General features: G+C 44.3%; 1 protein-coding gene across 4 annotated transcripts in view; it reads right to left on the bottom strand.

The window, feature by feature from the left end:
• Window positions 1–20,079, bottom strand: part of WDR37 (WD repeat domain 37) — a 52,973-nt gene that overhangs the window by 4,044 nt on the left and 28,850 nt on the right. For all 4 annotated transcript variants that reach the window (XM_044424790.1, XM_044424788.1, XM_044424792.1 and 1 more), the window contains 5 exons: window positions 19,616–19,692; window positions 18,450–18,687; window positions 16,681–16,822; window positions 1,640–1,774; window positions 90–204 (listed from right to left, as the gene is read on the bottom strand). In XM_044424790.1, the coding sequence (XP_044280725.1) occupies window positions 90–204; window positions 1,640–1,774; window positions 16,681–16,822; window positions 18,450–18,687; window positions 19,616–19,692 (707 nt within the window). The remainder of the gene's footprint in view (window positions 1–89; window positions 205–1,639; window positions 1,775–16,680; window positions 16,823–18,449; window positions 18,688–19,615; window positions 19,693–20,079) is intronic.

Here is a 20,079-nt window from a genome sequence, read left to right as displayed (position 1 = left end):
ACAATCAACATTCTAAACCAAGTAAAACGTTGAGAGGTGATGGGAAAGTATGCGTATTTTTTAACATATGGAACTAAAAATTCTGGTACCTGTCTGTTGCTGCGAGGGAGCCGTGCTAATCGCACTCCAGACATGTCAAATAATCTAACTTGCCGGTTGTCATGTGGAAGGGCAATAATTCTTTGGCCGACACAAACATTAATCCTGCACAGGAGAGATAAAAAAACAGGTTAGGGAGTCTGACAAATGAGAACTGACAGTCGTTCAAGTTCACTGAAAGTGGTTTAATTGGAGGTTTATATTGTACGCATTTCCCACAAATGCATGCAACTTTATTTTATACAAAGGAAAAAAAATAAAAAGATTGGACCTGAATTCAGATTTCAGCACATGCAACTTGGCTGGTGAAAGTGAAACTCCTCACCCTCTCCTCCCAGGAGCAGACCCTTCACCCGCTTGCAAACGCTACACGGAGGTCAGAGGTGTGAGGGGAAGGGAATCTTGTCCACAGGAGGGAGCTCCTGGCTCCAGCCCCTGGGAGTGGAATCATCAACAATTCTACTTTCACGACCAGCAGATGCACCAACAAAGCACCATGCTGAAATGGGAAAAGCTGCAAGAAGCGCTCCTGGTGTACACTGGGACTCTCTGAGGTCACCCCAGGGTTAGGGAAGGCTTTGGCGTGACATCAAACATGGCACAAGGGGCCAAGACCAAATGAAACATTAGTAAAGTTACACACCGAATTTGTATGAAGTTCCTTAATTACATAGACGGGATCATTTGTACCTAGGCTCCTGAAAACAACAGTTTCATAAACATATAGATTCCAAAAACAATTCAAGTAAGTGTTTGTGCAAATTCTCAAAAAACATTCTACCATGCTGACAATGAAAAGGCATCAAGGGAATCTAGTCTATGTCAGACTGAGAGGCCTTGGTTTCTTTTACATGCCCGTCCCCGCAGATGGCCCCAAAATTCATGGTGGACACACTACTTGAAGATGATTTGATAGAAAAGATGGGCAAAGCCTTGGGAGATGCTCAACAACCATATGCAATGGTTAGTTCACTAAACACTTTGTCGGATCCAGAATCTGTGACTTTCTCCCAAAGAATGTAACTTATTTGCACATAATGCTCCATCAATGGTTTCCTCCCACAGAAGCGACTTACTGGCACCATTCTGATAGACTAAAATGGTTCATGCAGAAATCTGACTTCATGAGCAAAATGGTGCCACTAACTGTGGGGAAAGAGATCATTAGAGCTGTCATCCTTGAATACACCTGGGTTTGCCAATGAATTCCATGGTCTCAGGATGGATCTGCATGAACTAGAGGTCCACAAGGCAGGCAGGAGGGCCAGTTGGGAAGCATTCTGACTAAATGTAAAATTGAGTAGGAATCTGAATACTTATTTTTCATAGAAATATGAAAAGATGGATAGTTATATATTTCCCCTTCAAGCAGCCCACGTCACCCAGATGCAGGTGACACAACGAGCTGGGCAGCTGATGGTGCAGACTGTGTCAGGCACACACCACAACTTAAAGCTGCTGTGGCTCGTGTAGCCTGTGGTGATCGGGAAAACTAGTTCATTATCTCCTGCATTTAAGTGCACAGACTTCTTTGGCTCACCTGTTGACTGCAGAATCTGTGCGAATAGTGGCAATAGGAGATCTCATATTTTTCAAATCCCAAACCTTCACAGTACGGTCATCACTACCAGAAACAACGTTGTCCCCTACAGTGAAGACAGCCGACGTCACAGTGCTTAAGTGGAGGGAGAAATCAGAGCCATAGTTAGCACAGTTAACCTAAAACACACCAGCCCATTTTAACTTCCCTTCCAAACTCTGCTTGGAAGGGAAAAACACAAGTCTGTGATAAAAGGATTTTAACATCTTAACTGTAGGCATTATATCCATGCAAGCCCAATTTCTAATGTGGCTCTATACTACTGGGCCTCAGAGGTGATCAACACTCCCTGCAGCATGTAAATCAGTATTTTTAACATCCAAGCACATGCTAATATGTCATCAGTCTCTTTTACACTAACAAGAAGGGAAATAACTTTGCAGCATAGGATGTTAAACCACATATGTAAAGGAAAGTTCTTCACTCATAAAGAAAAAGTAGATGATTGTCTGCTCTGTTAGCAGCATACCCAAAATTAGCAGTTTTGTTTTAAATCTTTGCTTGATTTGAACTATGCTAAGCAAATTAAGACTCAACAAAGGAGAAAAATATTTAATCCTGGTAATGAAGTACAAGTTAACTGATGCATCTGAAGAGGCAAAGACTAGGGTTTTAAGCTATTTCTTTCATTCTATTCTACAAAGCTGTTAGCTTGTTTCCACCCACACAGCATGCTAACAAAGCATTTCCTTCCTTCCCCTGGTTCATTACAGTATGCTTCTCAGCTCAATTTCTATGGATCCTATTTAATGACCTATCCTGTATTGCTTGGGGGTCATATCAAGCATCAATTGCTTGGAATTTAGTAATTTTAATTTAAGGTGTCAAGTTGCTCCTGTCACTTCTATTGTACTGTGAGAATTTGATTTCATGTCCTATTCAGCCTACTGATTGAGATTAGTATTACCCAAGTCACAATGGACTGGTATGTGCAAGCCCTCTTAATTTAAATTGACATCAAATTAAAGTCTAATTAGATCCAAACAGCATTGTGTCAGTGGTACAAAGTTTTTTAATGCAGTATCCAAGTGCCACTGAGCCGGTCAGGGTAATTATGTGGCACGAACTAAAGGTCATTGCCTGAGTCTTGCGAGCCCAACACACAATTACTCATGCCTCTGCGCCCAAATCACTGTGGGGGCACAAGCAATTAAGAATGGCCACTGGATATATGGAAGAATTCCAAAGTTACCATACATTCACAGCAAGGAGTCTCCCAAATATATGCATTAGATACTGAAATATTCATGCAAGCAGAATGTTTCTCTGTTCCACAACATACAACAATAGATTTGATTCTTTCATCATGCATTAAAATTATTCATCTAGTTAAGATTTAAAAGCTTGTATTTTCAAGCAACTGTTCATAGCACTCTGCCTTTCAAATTCTGCTCAAAAACTTGAACATTTTTGACTGTTTAAATATGTATCCCAACCTATATCCCAAAGGTGTAGCATGGGTTGCATATTTTGGTTTTAAAAAGGAAAGTGAAATACAAGAAACTCTTCACTGGCTGAGCCCTTACCCTTTAAAATCTATCTTAAACATGAAGGCACAACACTGCCTGTGAAAAATCTTCATACTGGCACAGTAATTGATGGACATATAAAACTTTACCTGGCCTCAATTATCCACATGATAATTGTTTCTTGGTTGCTTCACTGCAATGCTTTCCATACATGGGGCTGCCTTTATAGACTACCCAGAAACTTCATCCAGTCCAAAATAAGGCACACAGTACATCAATTTCCCAGTATTCACATGGGCTGCCTATTTATTTCTGGACTCAAGTTAACATTTTGATTTTTGCATTGGGGGCCCCTATGTGGCTTGGGCCCAAGTCACCTCAGGAACTGTCTGCTCCACCACGAACCTGCCCAACAATTAAGATTGGCATCTGAAGCTCTCCTCTAACTTGCAACTTATGTCAAATACCCAGGATGAGGCCTTATCCATCATGGCATCCAGACTGTAAAAATGCACCCCATATCCCCCAAGAAAGATCTGCTAAATCCCTTCTATTTTAGCCTTTCTTACCACCATTCTTCCTCTTGCAAGAAACCTAAAGTGGCCCATGTAACCTTTCACTTCTCCATGTAAACCACACAACAATGTTGTGAGGTAAGTTAGGCTGAGAGTCAGTAACTACGGCCAAGTAGCCAAGTATTCACTAGAACCCAGATCTCCTGAGTACCAGTCCCACTCGCTAATCACCATGCTACGCAGACTTGTTGACCTTTGACTGTGTGCTTTAAGTGTGCAATTCTAATTCTTTTTCCTTTAAATCTGTTGCTTTTAAAAGTGCTTTACTTTAACATTTCTATTATTTTATATAAGTTTAATCTTTGTAGGGCATTCTGTATGTTTTGGTAACAGAAAACCAGGAACAGTACAATTCTGGGAAATGGTATAAAGAAGCTGCTGGAAGGAAAACAGGTAAACTTGAAAGACGATCTGATATATGATGGCACAGAAAAGACCAGATACGGCGCTAAACATGAGATGGCAGACATGCAAATAGACCAGCATAACATAACAGCACATCCAAAAAACAGACTGATACTGCAATTGGGTTTTATTACAACAAAAAAATAGCAACAAATGAGGCCTGAAAAAACATGGTAGGTGTCCTGCAGTGGCCATGGTTCCAGCCTTACAAAGGACAGGCCTTATTCAGGGCAATCCTCTAACTGAAAGCCTGCCTGATTTAAATCTAGTTTAAAGCTAAAGTGAGTCTTCCTTGCTTATTTCATCTGGGTGAGCAGAATATGAATGTGTTTATTTTTAAATTCTATTTGCATAATGGGGCCTCCACTATCAAACATCAGTTCCTCATCATCTTTGCAGTCCTCTTCATAACTCCAACAGACCAGGCATCTATAGTTTTTATTGCTGCAGCACACACATGGCATCCTTTTCAAAAGGTGTATGTACTCACCAGCGAATCCACACATTTTGTCCACTACAGATGGAATCCTATGCATGTTTAACAGGAAAAAATACTTCAGTAGCTGGCTGGGGCATCCTGGGAGTTTCAGGACTTTCTTCAGCATTTATGAAGTGCACTAAGTCCATAAACACATCTAACGCGATCTTTTACTCACTATGCCTGTTTATCAACTGCTTGTGAATTTAGGCCCTCCAGAAATGGCACTTCAAAGCAATATGTTACAGGAACATGTTGCTGCACTGCAAAAAGGGAAATTCTTTTTCCATCCCAAGCCTAAGCTCCCTGTGACATTAGACTTCCAGATAATTGTTTCTAAACAAATGTTATGGGAGGAAGGTGAACTTTCTTTAACTTATGAACTAAATGGAGGCTTGAACTCAAACTTAATGAAAAGTGGAAGGCCAAGCAGAGTACTTGGCCTTCTGTTTATACACTTAGTGACCACACGCATGCCGCCCAATCTGTGCTGAATCTGGAACACTTAAATAAGAAACTAGAGAAGAAAGGGTAAATTAACAATTCCCCCATTTTGTTTCACTCAACAACGGTAGCCAATGTAAAACTGTGGTTAATATCCCCTCAGCTAAATTAATGAAAAATGTCAGCAAAAGATCATTACAGTCTGTGTTAATGGATCGCTAAAAGGCATTAGGCTTTTAATAACTCAGGAGGAGATGACAGGTATCTTTGGGCATTAAAAAAAGTTGGCAACAAGGCAATATTCTTATGACACCCTTAAACTGTGGGTCCCCCACAGGGAGTTTTGGTGTGTTACTACCATTCGCTGTGAAAAAAGAAAGAAAGAAAGAAACCCTTCAGACTCTGCCAAGCCCCAGCAAAACTCATTTATCTTGTCGTAGCGAGCAGCCGAGCATGTACTTCCAGCTGACAAGAGTGGCACTTTCTCACCACACACCACTGCCTGATCCGGAACATTCTGCTCCCTCCGTGGGTCCCAATCAACAGAAATACTGTAATGCTAGCACTCCTCATTAGGACTAACAGCTGTCTCCCCAGTCACACAGAGACACAAAACTGTTTTGCATAACAATCTGCTGAAATTTCACACTCTTGGGGGTGGGGTGGGGGAATATGATGCAGAAAATGCTGGACCATGAAATGCTGATGCGGTGTGTGCTGGTTGTGTGTGCTGCCTGGAACCGCTTCAAAAAAATTAACTCTGCAGTGCCCATTTCACTCACACGGCATGAAATGCGAGAGAGAATGACAAACAAATTCATTATGTTCTGGGAAGTAGTCGTATGTTTATAATGATATTGCTTTTATGTTTCAGTTTGCATGATGCCTTGGGAGCTCTTTTGAGGCTGAAAGGAGACTCATAAGTTTTATAAATAAATGCTTACTACTGACTGGTGTAACATGTAGAAGCAGAAACTGAACTATAATTTAAATCAATTACAAGTAGATAAATATGATTTCCCTTAAAGCAAATTGAGCCTTTGCAAAGTGTAGGCTGTACTGATTTAATGGCAAGCACTGCGAAATTAGTGGCAGACAGACATTATATTTATTTTCTGAGAAATATTTTCAACATGAACAAAAATCGAAAAATGGCTAAGGTTAGGACACTCTTTACAAAACTGCTAGGTCATACAGAGCAGGCAACTGTCTGGCAGGTAAACTCAAATATCAGCATCAGGGAGTCCTGTGCAGAATTACTGGGTGCGGTTTATCGATTCAATAAACAAATAAGTGCACAAGATCAGAGCCTCAGTCTTGCATTACTTGGCAATAAACTAGTATGCTAGGCTCGAAATTAATGTGAGAAAGCACGTTGCCGCTTACTTAAGAAACTCCTTTTGCACTGCAACTAAGCTCTGATTACTTTACATTCTCTCTCAGAATATTTCCTCCAAGCAGACTGTAAGAAACCCTCACTCTCTAACTTGCAAAAGCCGTAGCTTTGCTGAGAGCTAGCCTACTGATAACTACGTGGTCATGAACGCTACAGATTGCTTCCATTATGAGAGGCAGCATGGCTTCTCTGTATTGGTGGCTTCAGATAATGAGCAGACGGGTCCTACTGTGCTCATGTCCTGCTTTTGTGGGCTTCCCATCAGCATCTGGTTGGCTACTGCAGGAACAGAATATTGGGTTAAATAGGTTGGATAGGCACATCAGGAACTAGCATTCTTTTCACACCCGCTGCCCAGGGGAAAACCACAAGGAGGAGTCACATGTCAAAGCACCCACCTGCCCATGTTCCCCAGCAACTGGGGGAAAAGCACAGTGACTTTGATGCTGGAGGTAGCATCTAGCCATCAGGACTAGCAGCCCCTGATAGCTTTCTCCTCCAAATGAGGTCATCCGGATTTCTGGAGTGCACTGCCATCAATATACTGATGACACGTGGCTCGCTCATTCTCCTTTTCATCTTCAGCAGGTGAAGCTATGGATGTGCTAAACTGGTGCCTGGCCGTGCCAACTGGACTGGATGAGGGCTCACAAGCTGAAACTCAATCCAGACAAGACTCAGATACTATTAGTGGGTAGTGCTGCCAACCAGATGGAGGGAATTCAAACTGTTCCAGTTGGGCTTGCATTCCACCTGAAGGAGCAGGTTCATGGCCTGGGTGGCTCCTTGAGCCATCTTTCTCCCTGGAAGCCCAGGCTGCTTCAGTAGCTCAGAGTACCTTCTACCAGCTTTGGTGGGGGTCCAGCTATGCTCCCATCTGAGCAGAGATAGCCTGCCATCAGTATGCCATTCCTATGCTCTAGTAATCATTGAATTAAATTATTGCAATGCATTCTGCGTGGGGCTGTCCTTGAAAACGATTCAGAAGCTGCAGTTTGTGCAAATGCAGCAGCCATAACAACAACAGGGATCACACAGTCTGAGCACAGAACACCAATTCTGGCCTGCTTGCACTGGCTGCCTAAATGCGTCAGAGCCCAATTTAAGGTGTTGGTTTTAACCTATAAAGCCCTAATGGTCTTTGGACAATACCTGGCAGACAACCTCTCCAAACTGTCATTTACCCACACACAATGCTCAAGATCTGGGGCCGGCTCCAACTGCCACCTCTTAGGAAAGCTCAGTTGATGGCCACAAGGAGAAAGGGCCTTTTCAGTGCTGAGCCCCGTCAGTTGTTGAACAAGCTCTCCACTGAGGCCCACCTGGCACCAACCTTGTTATCTTTTTTGGCACCAGGTAAAGACTGCCCCCTACAGCATAATAAATACATAATTTATCCAATCCCCTTTTAAAGACATCCAAAATTGGTGGCCATCACAGGGTGATCCAGCAGAATTTTTCTTATAGTCTTACACACTCTGGAATCTTATTACTCTTGATGTAAAAATCATTTTGCCCTTTCTAAGTCCCACCTTCCCCTTGTCATAGCTCTTTTCCTTCTCTCACGGTGTGTGTGTGTGTGTGTGTACACATATATATGGGGACCATATGAAAGTTCACCACCACCTCATTTTTATAGGTGGAGACATTAAGCTATGGAAGCAAACATTTTACAGTTGTGCCTAGTCCTTCATGCTGATCTCCTCTTTTTCTAGAAGACATCATTTTAAGCCAAGGCATTCTAAATTCCTACTGAAACATATTCATGTGGCTTTAAAAACTAAACAAAGCCCATACAGCTATGTTTTATACTCTGGTTGGCTAAGCCTGGCAATCTTTATGGGAACCATATATTGCTGAACATTAAAGGTAGTATTTTTCAGGTTTAAAAACAGAATTAAAGCACCATCTGCTGGAAGACACCCAGATTATTCTAGTTTCTTTCTCTTGCTCTCTTTTTTACCTCCTTTGTAAAAATGTAACTTGTAGTTATAAAAACAGACTACCATTAGTATAAGCTTGTAATTAGGCAGTTGTCACTTGCCAACCCTATCTTCGAAAACTAAGAAAACTGAACCATTTCACAGAAGAAATGACAGAAACATATCTGAAGCTGCTGTAGAAGACTGGTTTATTTTTTTTAAAAAACATACCAAATTTGTGTTTGCTATTTCTTAACAACTGAAAAATATATGCACAGTAGTTATTACTGTCTACTTAAACTTGGTCTTTAATTTTTTAATTGACGCTTTATAGTTTTATGAGTTTTATTCATAAGTTTTATTCATCCAGTAGTTTTATAACAGTGTGGTACAGTGGTTAAGAATGTGGGACTTAGACTCAGGCAATTCAGGTTTTAGTCCCTGCTCAGCCATAGAGCCAACGGGGTAACTTTGGGCCAGTCACAGACTCTTTGCCTAACATACCTCACAGGGTTGTTGTTGTGGGGATAAGACAGAAAGCAGAAGGGGGAGAACTATGCAAGCCACTTGAGTTCATGTAAGAAAAAAGGAAAGATAGAAATCTAATCAACAACAACAGGAAATTCTACCCATTTTGGTTAGAAAAATACAGGGGGAACACATGTATATTGCCGTGCCCTTGGAAGAGAGAAGGCAGTTCAAAGTAGATTGTTCTTTAATCCATCCATTTTTAATGGAGTTTTCTTAATCCATTTTGGATTAAGAAACACATTCCCTATGCCACTTTTGGATGCCACCCAACTACACTTCAGTATAAATATCTGCCTGTTCAGCTCTTGATTCACCATGGACTCTACCCGGAATAACCCTGAGAGTGGGCCTTCAGTTTCACATGCTTTCCTCACCATGGTGAAATGCTAAAAATGGAAATAGGGGAGCCTGTTATACAGAGTGGACTAACTCATCCTCACAGCCTTCAAAAGTTATTGACTTAGATTGATTCAAAAGTGGAAGAGGAGGAGAAAGGGCTAGAACTTGCAGCCAGAATTCCAAGACCAATGGATGAGCCAGGTAGGCAATGAGAACAGGGCAATTTCAAGTTTGTTGGAACATACTAGTGAGCAAGTTGCAATAGGTGGAGGGTGACATAATATCATCAGTCCAATCTGATGGGTGGATCAACTGCAGATCATGAAGCTGCATTGTCCTAATGGCCTCTACTCTAACTTTGCTTGTGACTTTTGTTATCAACTGCTACAAATACTATTCTTTCATTATCACAAAGCCAGCCTACCTGCCCAGCTTTAGCAAAATAAAGACTGCTTGTTCCTAACTAGGATGGAAGGAGAGAAGACCATATGGGAGAGTGAAAGTGAAAAGTCTTGCCCAGCACACCTATATTTATTTGGACCCAGCTACTCACTGACCCAAGGAGACAGATCTTGTTAGACAGGCTTTCCGCATTTAGGTTCAGCTGCACATCATCAAGTAATAACAGATGATATGATATACAAAAGCATGTCTGATGCAGAAAATGCTTAGCTGCATGAATGAACGGGAGAAAGACAAACGGTGGGGGCGGCATTTACACTAAATAAATATTACTCCATTGGTCATTGGAACATTGCAGAGTGTTTACATCAGCTGCTTCAACCTTACTGGTTTGAGGCTACCAGGTGTATTACTTAACAACTAAAGCTTTTCAAGTGCAAATTTTTCCAGGAAGTGGGGGGGGGGCGTTCCTGACATAACATGTATTAAAACTGCTCTGGTGGGATCCAGGATTGTACCATCACGCTTTTCCTAGCTCCTGAGGGAAAGCGTGCGAGTCTTGAGTAAAAATTACATATTCTACTTTTACTTATTAAACCTTTTAAACTTGTCAGAGAACATCACGTTGGGAGGTTCCCAAATACAATTCACTCAGTAGTGCTGTCTAATATTGTCACAGAGACTCTCCAAAACCCAAGTCAATGTAGAAGATCCTAGGCAGGACGTGTTTTAAGCATCTTCATGAGTTAGGCATGTCAAGCAAACTTGGGCAACAAAGGTAGTTATGTATCTGAAATTCTTACTATGTAAATGCAGAAATCTATTACTTTGGAGACTAGGGAAATGCCTTTCTTTAATGGTGCTCACCTCTATTTCCGGATGATAGAAGTTGCTATTACAGAATTTAATTTTGTCTGAAAGGTAATTACTGGGCTAACAGCTTTTAATCTTAACTAAGTGCTAGAGCTGGAAAAATCGTACATGTCTAATTCACGCCGCGCACGCGCCCGAAGACCACGCCGCGCACGCGCCCGAAGACCGCACGAAGACCGCGCCGCGCCGCCGACTCCGCCGCTACCTGACTGCCCTGCCACGCCCCTGCACACGTGGCAGGCGTGCCCGGACGGGGTGGGGCGTCGGGCGGCCGGCGGCTACAAAGCACCAGCAGCGCCCGGGGCCGGCGGCCAAAGGGCGTCGGCCAAAGGGCGGTTTGCCGCCGTTTGGGGGGGCTGTTCGGGGGGGGCTAGGCTGGCCAGGGGACTTGCTCTTTTGTTGTGGCAGTCCCTTCTGTTGAACGGCCAATTTTAAATGTTTTATAATTTTAAAGTGTTTTAACTTGTTTTTATGGAGTCGTCCCTGGCCATGTTGCCGCCTGAGTTTCCTGGGGAGCGCACTGGCGCCGCCATTGGTGTGGTGATGGGCAATGGACGTAATAGCGGTGGGGGCTTAACGTGTCCGCATAGAAGAAGGAGGGACAGATGGCTGACACCTGTCCCTACTTCTGGTTTTGCTCCCAGCCAGAAGGTGCCAGGGAGTCTTGTCAGTCGCCCCTCGGGCCTGACGGTGCTGTTGTTTAATGCCAGGTCGGCCAATAACAAATCTGCCCTCATCCATGACTTGATTGTGGATGAGGGGGCCGACCTGGCCTGTATAACGGAGACCTGGGCGGGAGAGGGGGGGGATGTTGCCCTCTCTCAATTGTGCCCGCCCGGGTATATGGTCCAGCACTGTTCACGGCCGGAGGGGAGGGGAGGGGGGGTCGCTTTGGTTTACCGGGCCTCCATCACTCTCACGGGACTTCCTGTCCCTTCGAGACCAGGGCTGGAGTGTCTCTACTTGGTGTTGGGCGACCGAGACAGATTGGGGATTCTGTTGGTGTACCGTGCACCCTTCTGCCCAACAGTCTCCCTGCCTGAGCTGACGGAAACGGTCTCGGACCTGGTGTTGAGGACCCCCAGGATGCTGGTCCTGGGGGACTTCAATATCCATGCCGAGGCTAGTTTGACCGGGGCGGCTCAGGACTTCATGGCTTCCATGACGGCCATGGGGCTGTCTCAACATGTCACCGGCCCGACCCATGAACGTGGACACACTCTGGACCTGGTTTTCTCGACGGGGCAGGAAGAGGGTGGTCTGAGGGTGAGTAATTTATGCTTGACTCCCCTGTCATGGTCAGATCACTTCCTAGTGAGGTTTGTGCTCGAGAGCGACATCTCCCTCTGTAAGGGTGCAGACCCGATTGTGTGGGTCCGCCCCCGGAGCCGGATGGATCCGGAAGGATTCCTGAAGGCTCTGGGGGAGTTTCCGGCTGACAAGACGGGTGCTCCTGTCGAGGCTCTGGTTGAACTGTGGAATGGGGAGATGACCAGGGCTGTAGACACGATCGCTCCTAAGCGTCCTCTCCCACCGGGCAGAGCCCGCTCTTCCCCTTGGTACACTCCAGAATTGAGGGCAATGAAGCAGGTTGGGAGACGGCTAGAGCGTAGGTGGAGGAAATCACGTGATGAATCTGACCGAACACACTTAAGAGCCCACTATCGGGCCTATGCTGTGGCGGTGAGGGCGGCGAAAAAGAGACACTTCTCCGCTTCCATTGCCTCCTCACAATGCCGTCCGGCGGAGCTCTTTCGAGTGGTGCAAGGCCTGGTTCACCCAGGGCCAAAGGAAGAGCTGACTCCACCCTCAAAGGCCCGCTGTGACGACTTTGCCGAGCATTTTAGGGAGAAAATCGCTCAGATTCGTCACGAGCTGGATTCCACTATTGATTCAGAGGTTTTAAGGGAGACACCAACGCTGCCGTCTGGTCCAGAATTATTGGATGAATTTCAGTTATTGCGGCCCGATGATGTGGACAAGGTGCTTGGACAAGTACGTCCTACCACTTGCCTTCTGGACCCTTGCCCGTCTTGGTTAATAAAGGATTCCAAGCACGGGATTGGAACCTGGATCTTGGAAGTGGTTAACGCTTCTCTGAGGGAGGGTCGGGTGCCTGCCCCTTTAAAGGAGGCGGTAGTCCGACCGGTCCTGAAGAAGGCGTCACTGGATCCAGGGATGGCCGCTAACTATAGACCAGTGGCCAACATCCCGTTTCTGGGCAAGGTGTTAGAGCGAGTGGTGGCGGGACAACTCCAAGCACTCTTGGATGAAACTGATTATCTGGACCCATTGCAGTCCGGCTTCAGACCCGGGTACGGTACTGAATCTGCCTTGGTCGCCCTGTACGATGACCTGTGCAGGGAGAAGGACAGGGGGAGTGCGTCCCTGTTGGTTCTCCTGGACCTCTCAGCGGCTTTCGATACCATCGACCATGGTATCCTTCTGGATAGGCTGGCGGGATTGGGGGTCGGAGGCACCGCTTTGCGGTGGTTCCGCTCCTATCTCAACGACCGATTCCAGAAGGTGGTGTTGGGGGACTATGGCTCTGCGCCATGGCAGCTTTGCCATGGGGTACCGCAGGGTTCCATTTTGTCCCCTTTACTGTTCAATATCTACATGAAACCGCTGGGAGAGGTCATCAGGAGGTGTGGGCTGCAGACCCATCAGTATGCTGATGATACCCAGCTCTACCTCTCGTTTTCCACCAATCCAGGTGAGGCAGTGGCTGTACTGAACCGGTGCCTGGCCGAGGTAATGGGCTGGATGAGGGCCAATAAACTGAAGCTCAATCCAGACAAGACGGAGGTCCTGTTGGTTGGCGGTTCGGGCTTCAGAGAAGGTGACCTGAACCTTGTCCTGAATGGGGTTGCACTCCCTCCTAGGGACAAGGTCCGCAGCTTGGGAGTGCTCCTCGACCCGGAGCTTTCACTTGAAGCTCAGGTGACAACAGCGGCGAGGAGCGCTTTCCTCCAGCTTCGGCTGATTCATCAGCTGCGCCCCTACCTGGAGTACGACTGCCTTGCAACAGTGACTCATGCGCTGGTGACTTCCCGTCTTGACTTCTGTAACGCGCTCTACGTGGGGCTACCCTTGAAGACGGTCCGGATACTTCAATTGGTTCAGAATAGAGCTGCCAGGCTGCTGACGGGGACTGGACGTTATGTTCACATGACGCCAGTTCTCCGTCAGCTTCACTGGCTCCCCATTGAAGTCCGGGCCCAATTCAAGGTGTTGGTAATGACCTATAAAGCCCTAAACGGCTTGGGTCCTGGTTACCTGAAGGAGCGCTTACATCCATATTTGCCCAGTCGCCCCCTGAGATCGGCGGGAGAGGCCCTTCTCCGGGAGCCCTCCGTGAGAGAAATTAGGAGGGTGGTTACTCGGAGAAGGGCTTTCTCAGCGGTGGCGCCTAAGTTATGGAATGCGCTCCCCAGAGAGGTCCGCCTGGCGCCGTCGTTATTTGTTTTTCGGCGCCAGGCTAAGACCTTTTTATTTAAGCAACATTTTAAATGCTAAATACAATTGAATTTTATCTGGCCAGGGCGGCTTATTTTATAATGTGAGTTTTAATTAAGATTATTTTATATGGATTTTAACTTGTTTTATCTATGTTGTAAGCCGCCCCGAGGCTTCGGCGAATGGGGCGGCATAAAAATGTTTTAATAAATAAATAAATAAATAAATAAATAAATAAATTCATGTCTAATCCCAAGTCTAAAGAAGACTTTTCTCATTCCTTAATTTATAAGCCACGTAAGTAAAGAAATAACATGAAAAAACCAAGAATTGTACATCCTTCAGCACCAGCACTGTGAAGTTTCTGGATTGTGTGGCCAAAGATCGTATTTCATGTGTTGTGGATATCCACATCAGAACTTGTTTAGAGATTCTTAAGACATGGGAAGGGAGATAAATGGAAGGAGGCATGATCTAGGTTGTGTAGAAGCCAAAAACAGCACTTTGAATCAATCTTGGAAGGTATAACCAATATTTCAGGAAACCAGTTGTTTTGATTAACATATACCAAAATTCATATGGAAACCTGCACAAGTGAAAATCCTTGTGACTGTACCTTCTACCATCAGGAATTTCTCAACTGCCTCCACATGCAGCCCCACATATTGCATGCTGCTGCTGTTGCAGCTCAGTCTCGAATTTAACAGAGCATGGACTACAGAAGCAACACAGGACACGCTTGGACACAAAACTGCTGAAGAAGCATTCTCAAACTGTGTGCCTGTTTCCCCATGGAGAGTGAGACCTCCTCTAGAGCAGAACCTGAATCATCTGAATTTAAATCTCCACTGATCATCATTACCACTGCCTTGTTTGGACAGAACTTGCATTTCCTGGACTCTGTCCAGTCCATTAATGATTTCAGGCAACAATTCAGGGATTATACCATCTCCATGCAATTTGAGAAAACAGGATATAAATTACTGCCTTTAGACTGTGGATGCCAAACACCCAGTAAATCCCTCCGCCCACCAGTCATTTTGTATAGATGTTAAAAAGTGTCACGGACAGAATATCGAGTAACATGCAAAGAAACGAATCCATGGAAAAGCACTGCCTACAGCTATTTTTAAGTATGGTGAGTGTAAGTAAAGCTACACATAGGACAAGCATCATGTTCTGATACTATCCAATATGGTAGGCTGGGATATCTGCAGTCATGCATTGCAACAAACCAGTCTTCATCCACAAGTAAAGAGTTCCAAGGCAAGCGCTTCTACCATCACACCTTCCCCAACAGTCTAAATTGTTGCATCTTTGATGTACTGAGAACATGCTGACCTCCCCTTGCGATTGCACCAATCAGTGCAAGTCAAGCAATGACTGGTGCAAGAGCTGTTCATGCTACAACACCGTGAAAGCAAAAAGGGACTGGAGTGGACCCCATGTAAGCTCATTTCAGCTTTCTTAAGAAAGTGCAAAATATTTCTGCTTAAGCTGTTGTGGATTAATGACATACCGAGAGTCAGTGGCCTGACGTTACAGTTTTTCGTAATCTTCATGCTCTTAAAAGTTACGTTCTTAACAGCTTCAGGTTGCCAAACACTGTATCATGACTGAGCACTGAAAACACATGTGACTTTTAACCTTAAACCTTGTTGATACTAGTATAAATAATGTAGGGCTTTAGCATGCAGTGTGCACTTTATCTCAAGAAAATCTTCCAGTTATGGTTTAATTTCTTTCCTCAGTGAGAATCACTATGGACTTCAATGAGAATATTTAATATGCTTATATCTGCTTGCTACACAGTAGCCTGATCTTAAGCCCCAGGAGATGCTACAACTTGAAAGACTGCCACCTTATCCTTTGGAAATGAAATAGATCCACTGTGATGGCCTAGGGTTGTAAGCAATTAAACTGAGTTGAAACTGATCTAGGTAGTTCTGCTTCAGTTGCTTCCAGCAGAGGTACAGCAAAAATCCAGAGATACACACCCTTATTTCAGCAGCAGATTATGGAATCTGCCTCTGATCCTGGAACATTTACATGACCCTAGAATGAGTCCAGAAATCCCCCTGCACAGGACTGGCGTATTTTCAAGGTTCACCAGATTTGAGCACTCCTAGCTTCCACAAAACACCTTAGATTCTCTTGAGACATGTAGTTCACTGGATTCAGAGGAGTAGCAGATTTAATCTGCTGCAATCTTGTGGTGCCTCAAAGAAGAACAGCTCAGTTATGGCATGAAAGAAGCAGAATCCTCAGCAGGCTGCTGTGTATATGTACATGCACCCACTCCCCCAGGTGTTAAGGAAGAGTGCAAGCCATGCGAGAAGAGGGATGTTCCAAGCCCTCAAGGTGTAATGGAAGCTACTGCTGGAAAACCCACCACCAGTCCATTCCCTGGTGCAATACACATGCAGTATTTTAAGAACATTCTTTTCAAATTGATGCAGCCTCTCAAAGTCACAGTCTGATGTAACTAAAAGAGGGGCGTGTCTTATCTTACTCTCCCTTGGCCCTGGCTAAGCTTTAATTGGGATAAGAAGAAGAAAATGAACTTCTGAGAAGTTCCAAAATAAAAATGATCACTGTCACAATCCAGAGAACAGAAAGTCCTTGGGATAAGTGGCACAACACAATCCCCCTCCTCCCCAGAAACCCCAGGAAACAGCTGTCACTTACTCTGTATGGCCCTGAAAGACATTCACAGAATGGATAGAAGGATCTCTGAAATCCCACAGACGGAACGTTGTGTCACGCGATGAGGTCACTACAAGACGCTGGGTGGGATGCGTGCAGCAATGTGTAAGTTCTTGATCATGTCCTACAAATACAGATGAAAACATTAAGGCCCTGAGAATGCAAAACAGTTGTTTTCACAAATGCTGGGAAAGAAACAGCAAAGAGACAATCCTTCTGTTTTGGTGGCAAGCAACATGGCCCCAGGAAGGCAGGGCCTGACTGGATAAACACATTGTCCACATGCACATGACTCTTATTCCCTATTTCACATCCTGGTCACCATTACCAATATATTTAGAAGTGCATGGATCCAACTTTGTGCTGTTCCTAAGTCCTGATGGTGAGCACAACTTCCCCTAAAAAGATCAGCTTTTGAACCAAAAACCAAAATGGACATGGACAGCTTGACTCCTTGATTAAAGACACAGAGAGGGGAAAGTGCTAAACTACTAAACTGTCTTTTCTTCAGAAGTGCAGAAAGTAGCCTGCTAACTTCAGACACTTACATATCAGGGAGACATCAGGAATTTAATGCCAGAAGCAGCTACTTTCTGCACCTCAATAATGGGAAAATTATGACCAGAAATCTTAGAGCAACTCTTTAGCTCTATGAATGTTTAATTCTCTGCCACTAGAGTAATTGTCTGTCAAAGGAGACTTACAGCAGTCGTTGAACATGGATGACCAAAAATTTAATGATCTCACTTAGGACTGCAAAGCCATATGGCTGCTAGATGTATAAATCATCCAACCCACCCTTTTACTTCAGCTAATCCACACTGCAGTTTAATGGCCTACCGATTAACAAACTACCATCAGGATATTGCTCGTTGGGGAAAGTAAAATAAAAGACAAATAAAGATACAGTTAAGCTTCTAATCTTTATGTGCAAGTCATACATCCGTTTTATTTACAAATACTGCATTTCTTTCATCTAGTTATGGAAAGTCTTCAACTGCACTCTTGAGCGCAGCCCACAAGTTTAGTCCAGCTTTACAATGACATAAGCAGAAGATCTTGCCTGTGGAATGGGACACCTTACCCTGCTGCAGCCCCCCCCCCCATACACCCACCAACCTAGGGGTTCCCCCAACACGTACTACAGACACTCTGGAGCAGATTTGGAGGATGTTGGGGGGATGCTGGGGAGGACAGTCTTTGCTTGCAGTATCATGTTGCTGGGTCCAACCCATGAAGTTCTAAATTTCTTTGAATACAAGGAGTTGCAGATAGCTCAACAAGAAAGTTTATTGATTATTCCAACAAAATGCTTTAAAATTTAGATAGATATTCTGTATGGGTTAACCAGCAAACTTATAATTTCTCAATGCCCCCCAAATAAGTTGAGCTGCAATTCTCATTACCCCTTGCAAGTCAACTGGTGTTAACAGGGGTTGTAGTCAACAGAGGTACCTCACAGAGGAAGGCAGATGTAAAGCACTGGAAATAGATGACATTCCCCACTCAGATCTTATTTTCAAACTCTTAGCTGCTCTGGCCCTTTGGGACAAGGGAAGCAATAGAGTTAAAAGAAGCAATAAAATGAGGCTCAGCACCCTGAAAGCTCACACTCATAATTAATTGCCCTATTTACTCTTCCTTGCCTGCAAGTAAATAAAAAGTCTGGATTTCTAAGCTCAACAGCAGTGACTTGAAACCAATCAGCATAAGAAAGAAGCGAAAGATCAAACATCCATAGGAAGAGGTACCTGTCAGAGAATGCACAAGTTCAGATGTCTCCACATCATAGAGATTTGCTGTCCTATCCCATGAAGCTGTCACAGCTTGCTTCCCTCCAACCAGCCAATCTGCTGCTATGACTACACCTTGGTGGCTTTTCAGGGAGGTTAAAGGAGCTCGGATAGTGGGACAATCACTAGAGCCATCTCCATCTCCATCAGGTTCATCTTTATCAGAGAACTCCACTTCATCTTCTCCAGACATTTGCTGTCAATTTTGAGAAAACTGAAAATGTATTAAACCTGCCCATTTGAACGTGTTTTTCCAGAAGAGCTGGAACTGAGCATTAACATAACAATTACCTACTGCAACTCCATGTTTTCTGCTATACAGATTCCCACTTGTGTTTGTGGAAGGGCGGAGGGGGAAGATTACTACCACAAGAGCGAAAGAGTGGGCTGTGAAGGAAATCTACAATAGTGGAGGCAGGGACGGGGAAAGAGCAGGTAACGCAGTGTAAGTACACCTGGAGAACAGACTGAACACAGGAAGGAAAGACTAATACTGGATGAATTTTGCAGGGACATTTTGTTTTATCTATTATCTGAAAAATACATAGACTGCAAAACATTCCTTCTCTTGGGGTTTTATTTTTAGATAGTAAACTGTCCTAGGCCTTTGGGAAACAGTACCACAAACATGTTTTCTTTCTTTCAAGAATATATACAACCTTCATTATATCATGGGCAGTGTTTCTAGCCGCAGAGCCATGCCCTGCTGTCCTTGCACTCCTACATCAGGGAATTGGCTGCAGGCAACACAACTGGTGGAAGAACTAGAGTTGCTATGAATGCTAAGGGAACAGTTCCTGCAGCTGCTGTGTTTAATTCCATTAGTTGCACATTCCTGAGGGACACAGATAATATACCAACACACTTCCACTGGGTCTAGCAGTAATATCTATCTGAGGAAAGCCACAGAATCAAAACTTAGGGAACTCAGGGCACACTTACACGTAGGCCAGAATGGACCAGGCACATGTGACAGTTATGAAGAAGGGAAACAGTAAAATATAAAGCAATCAATAATCTCCGTGCTCAAAAGGGGATGCATTTCCTCAGTTCGACCAAGAGAGTTCTCCTAAGAAAAATCTCATCTCAGTAACCAGAACCACACCCCAGAATGCATCACTTACGTTACAGTCTGCTGTAGGCTGAGGGGTGGGCAGCTGAACCATATACCTCCAGATGTGAGCTGTCTGGTCTCCAGCAGCTACAAAGGAAGGTCAGAAAAGAGAGGAAAAACAGAAGACAATTCAAATGTCACACTCCCAGCCCCACAAATTAGACTATGGAGCATTGGGAACAAGTGCTGCCTCATTCTCCAGTGCCCTTCCTGGGACCTCCTCATTTACTGTGATATGCAAACAAGCAAGGAGTTTAAGCAACCCCTCCAAACTAGCATTCCAAACCCATGGTTTGATTTGGGTTTAGAGGGACCACTGAAATCAGTTTGCCAAACTGGATGTCATGGAAAAACTGGTTTGAGGAAACTGAGCTGTCCTGAGGGCAAATCACCAAGTCCTTCCAGCAGCATGTTAAAGAACACCAGCCATTTCTTATCATTATGACTAATCTACACACTTTACTTAACCAATAG

Source organism: Varanus komodoensis, unplaced genomic scaffold (genome assembly GCF_004798865.1).
Source record: "Varanus komodoensis strain SLA01 unplaced genomic scaffold, ASM479886v1 scaffold15, whole genome shotgun sequence".
In the NCBI taxonomy this organism is placed as follows: domain Eukaryota; kingdom Metazoa; phylum Chordata; class Lepidosauria; order Squamata; family Varanidae; genus Varanus; species Varanus komodoensis.
This window is presented reverse-complemented; position numbering and strand designations above follow the sequence as displayed.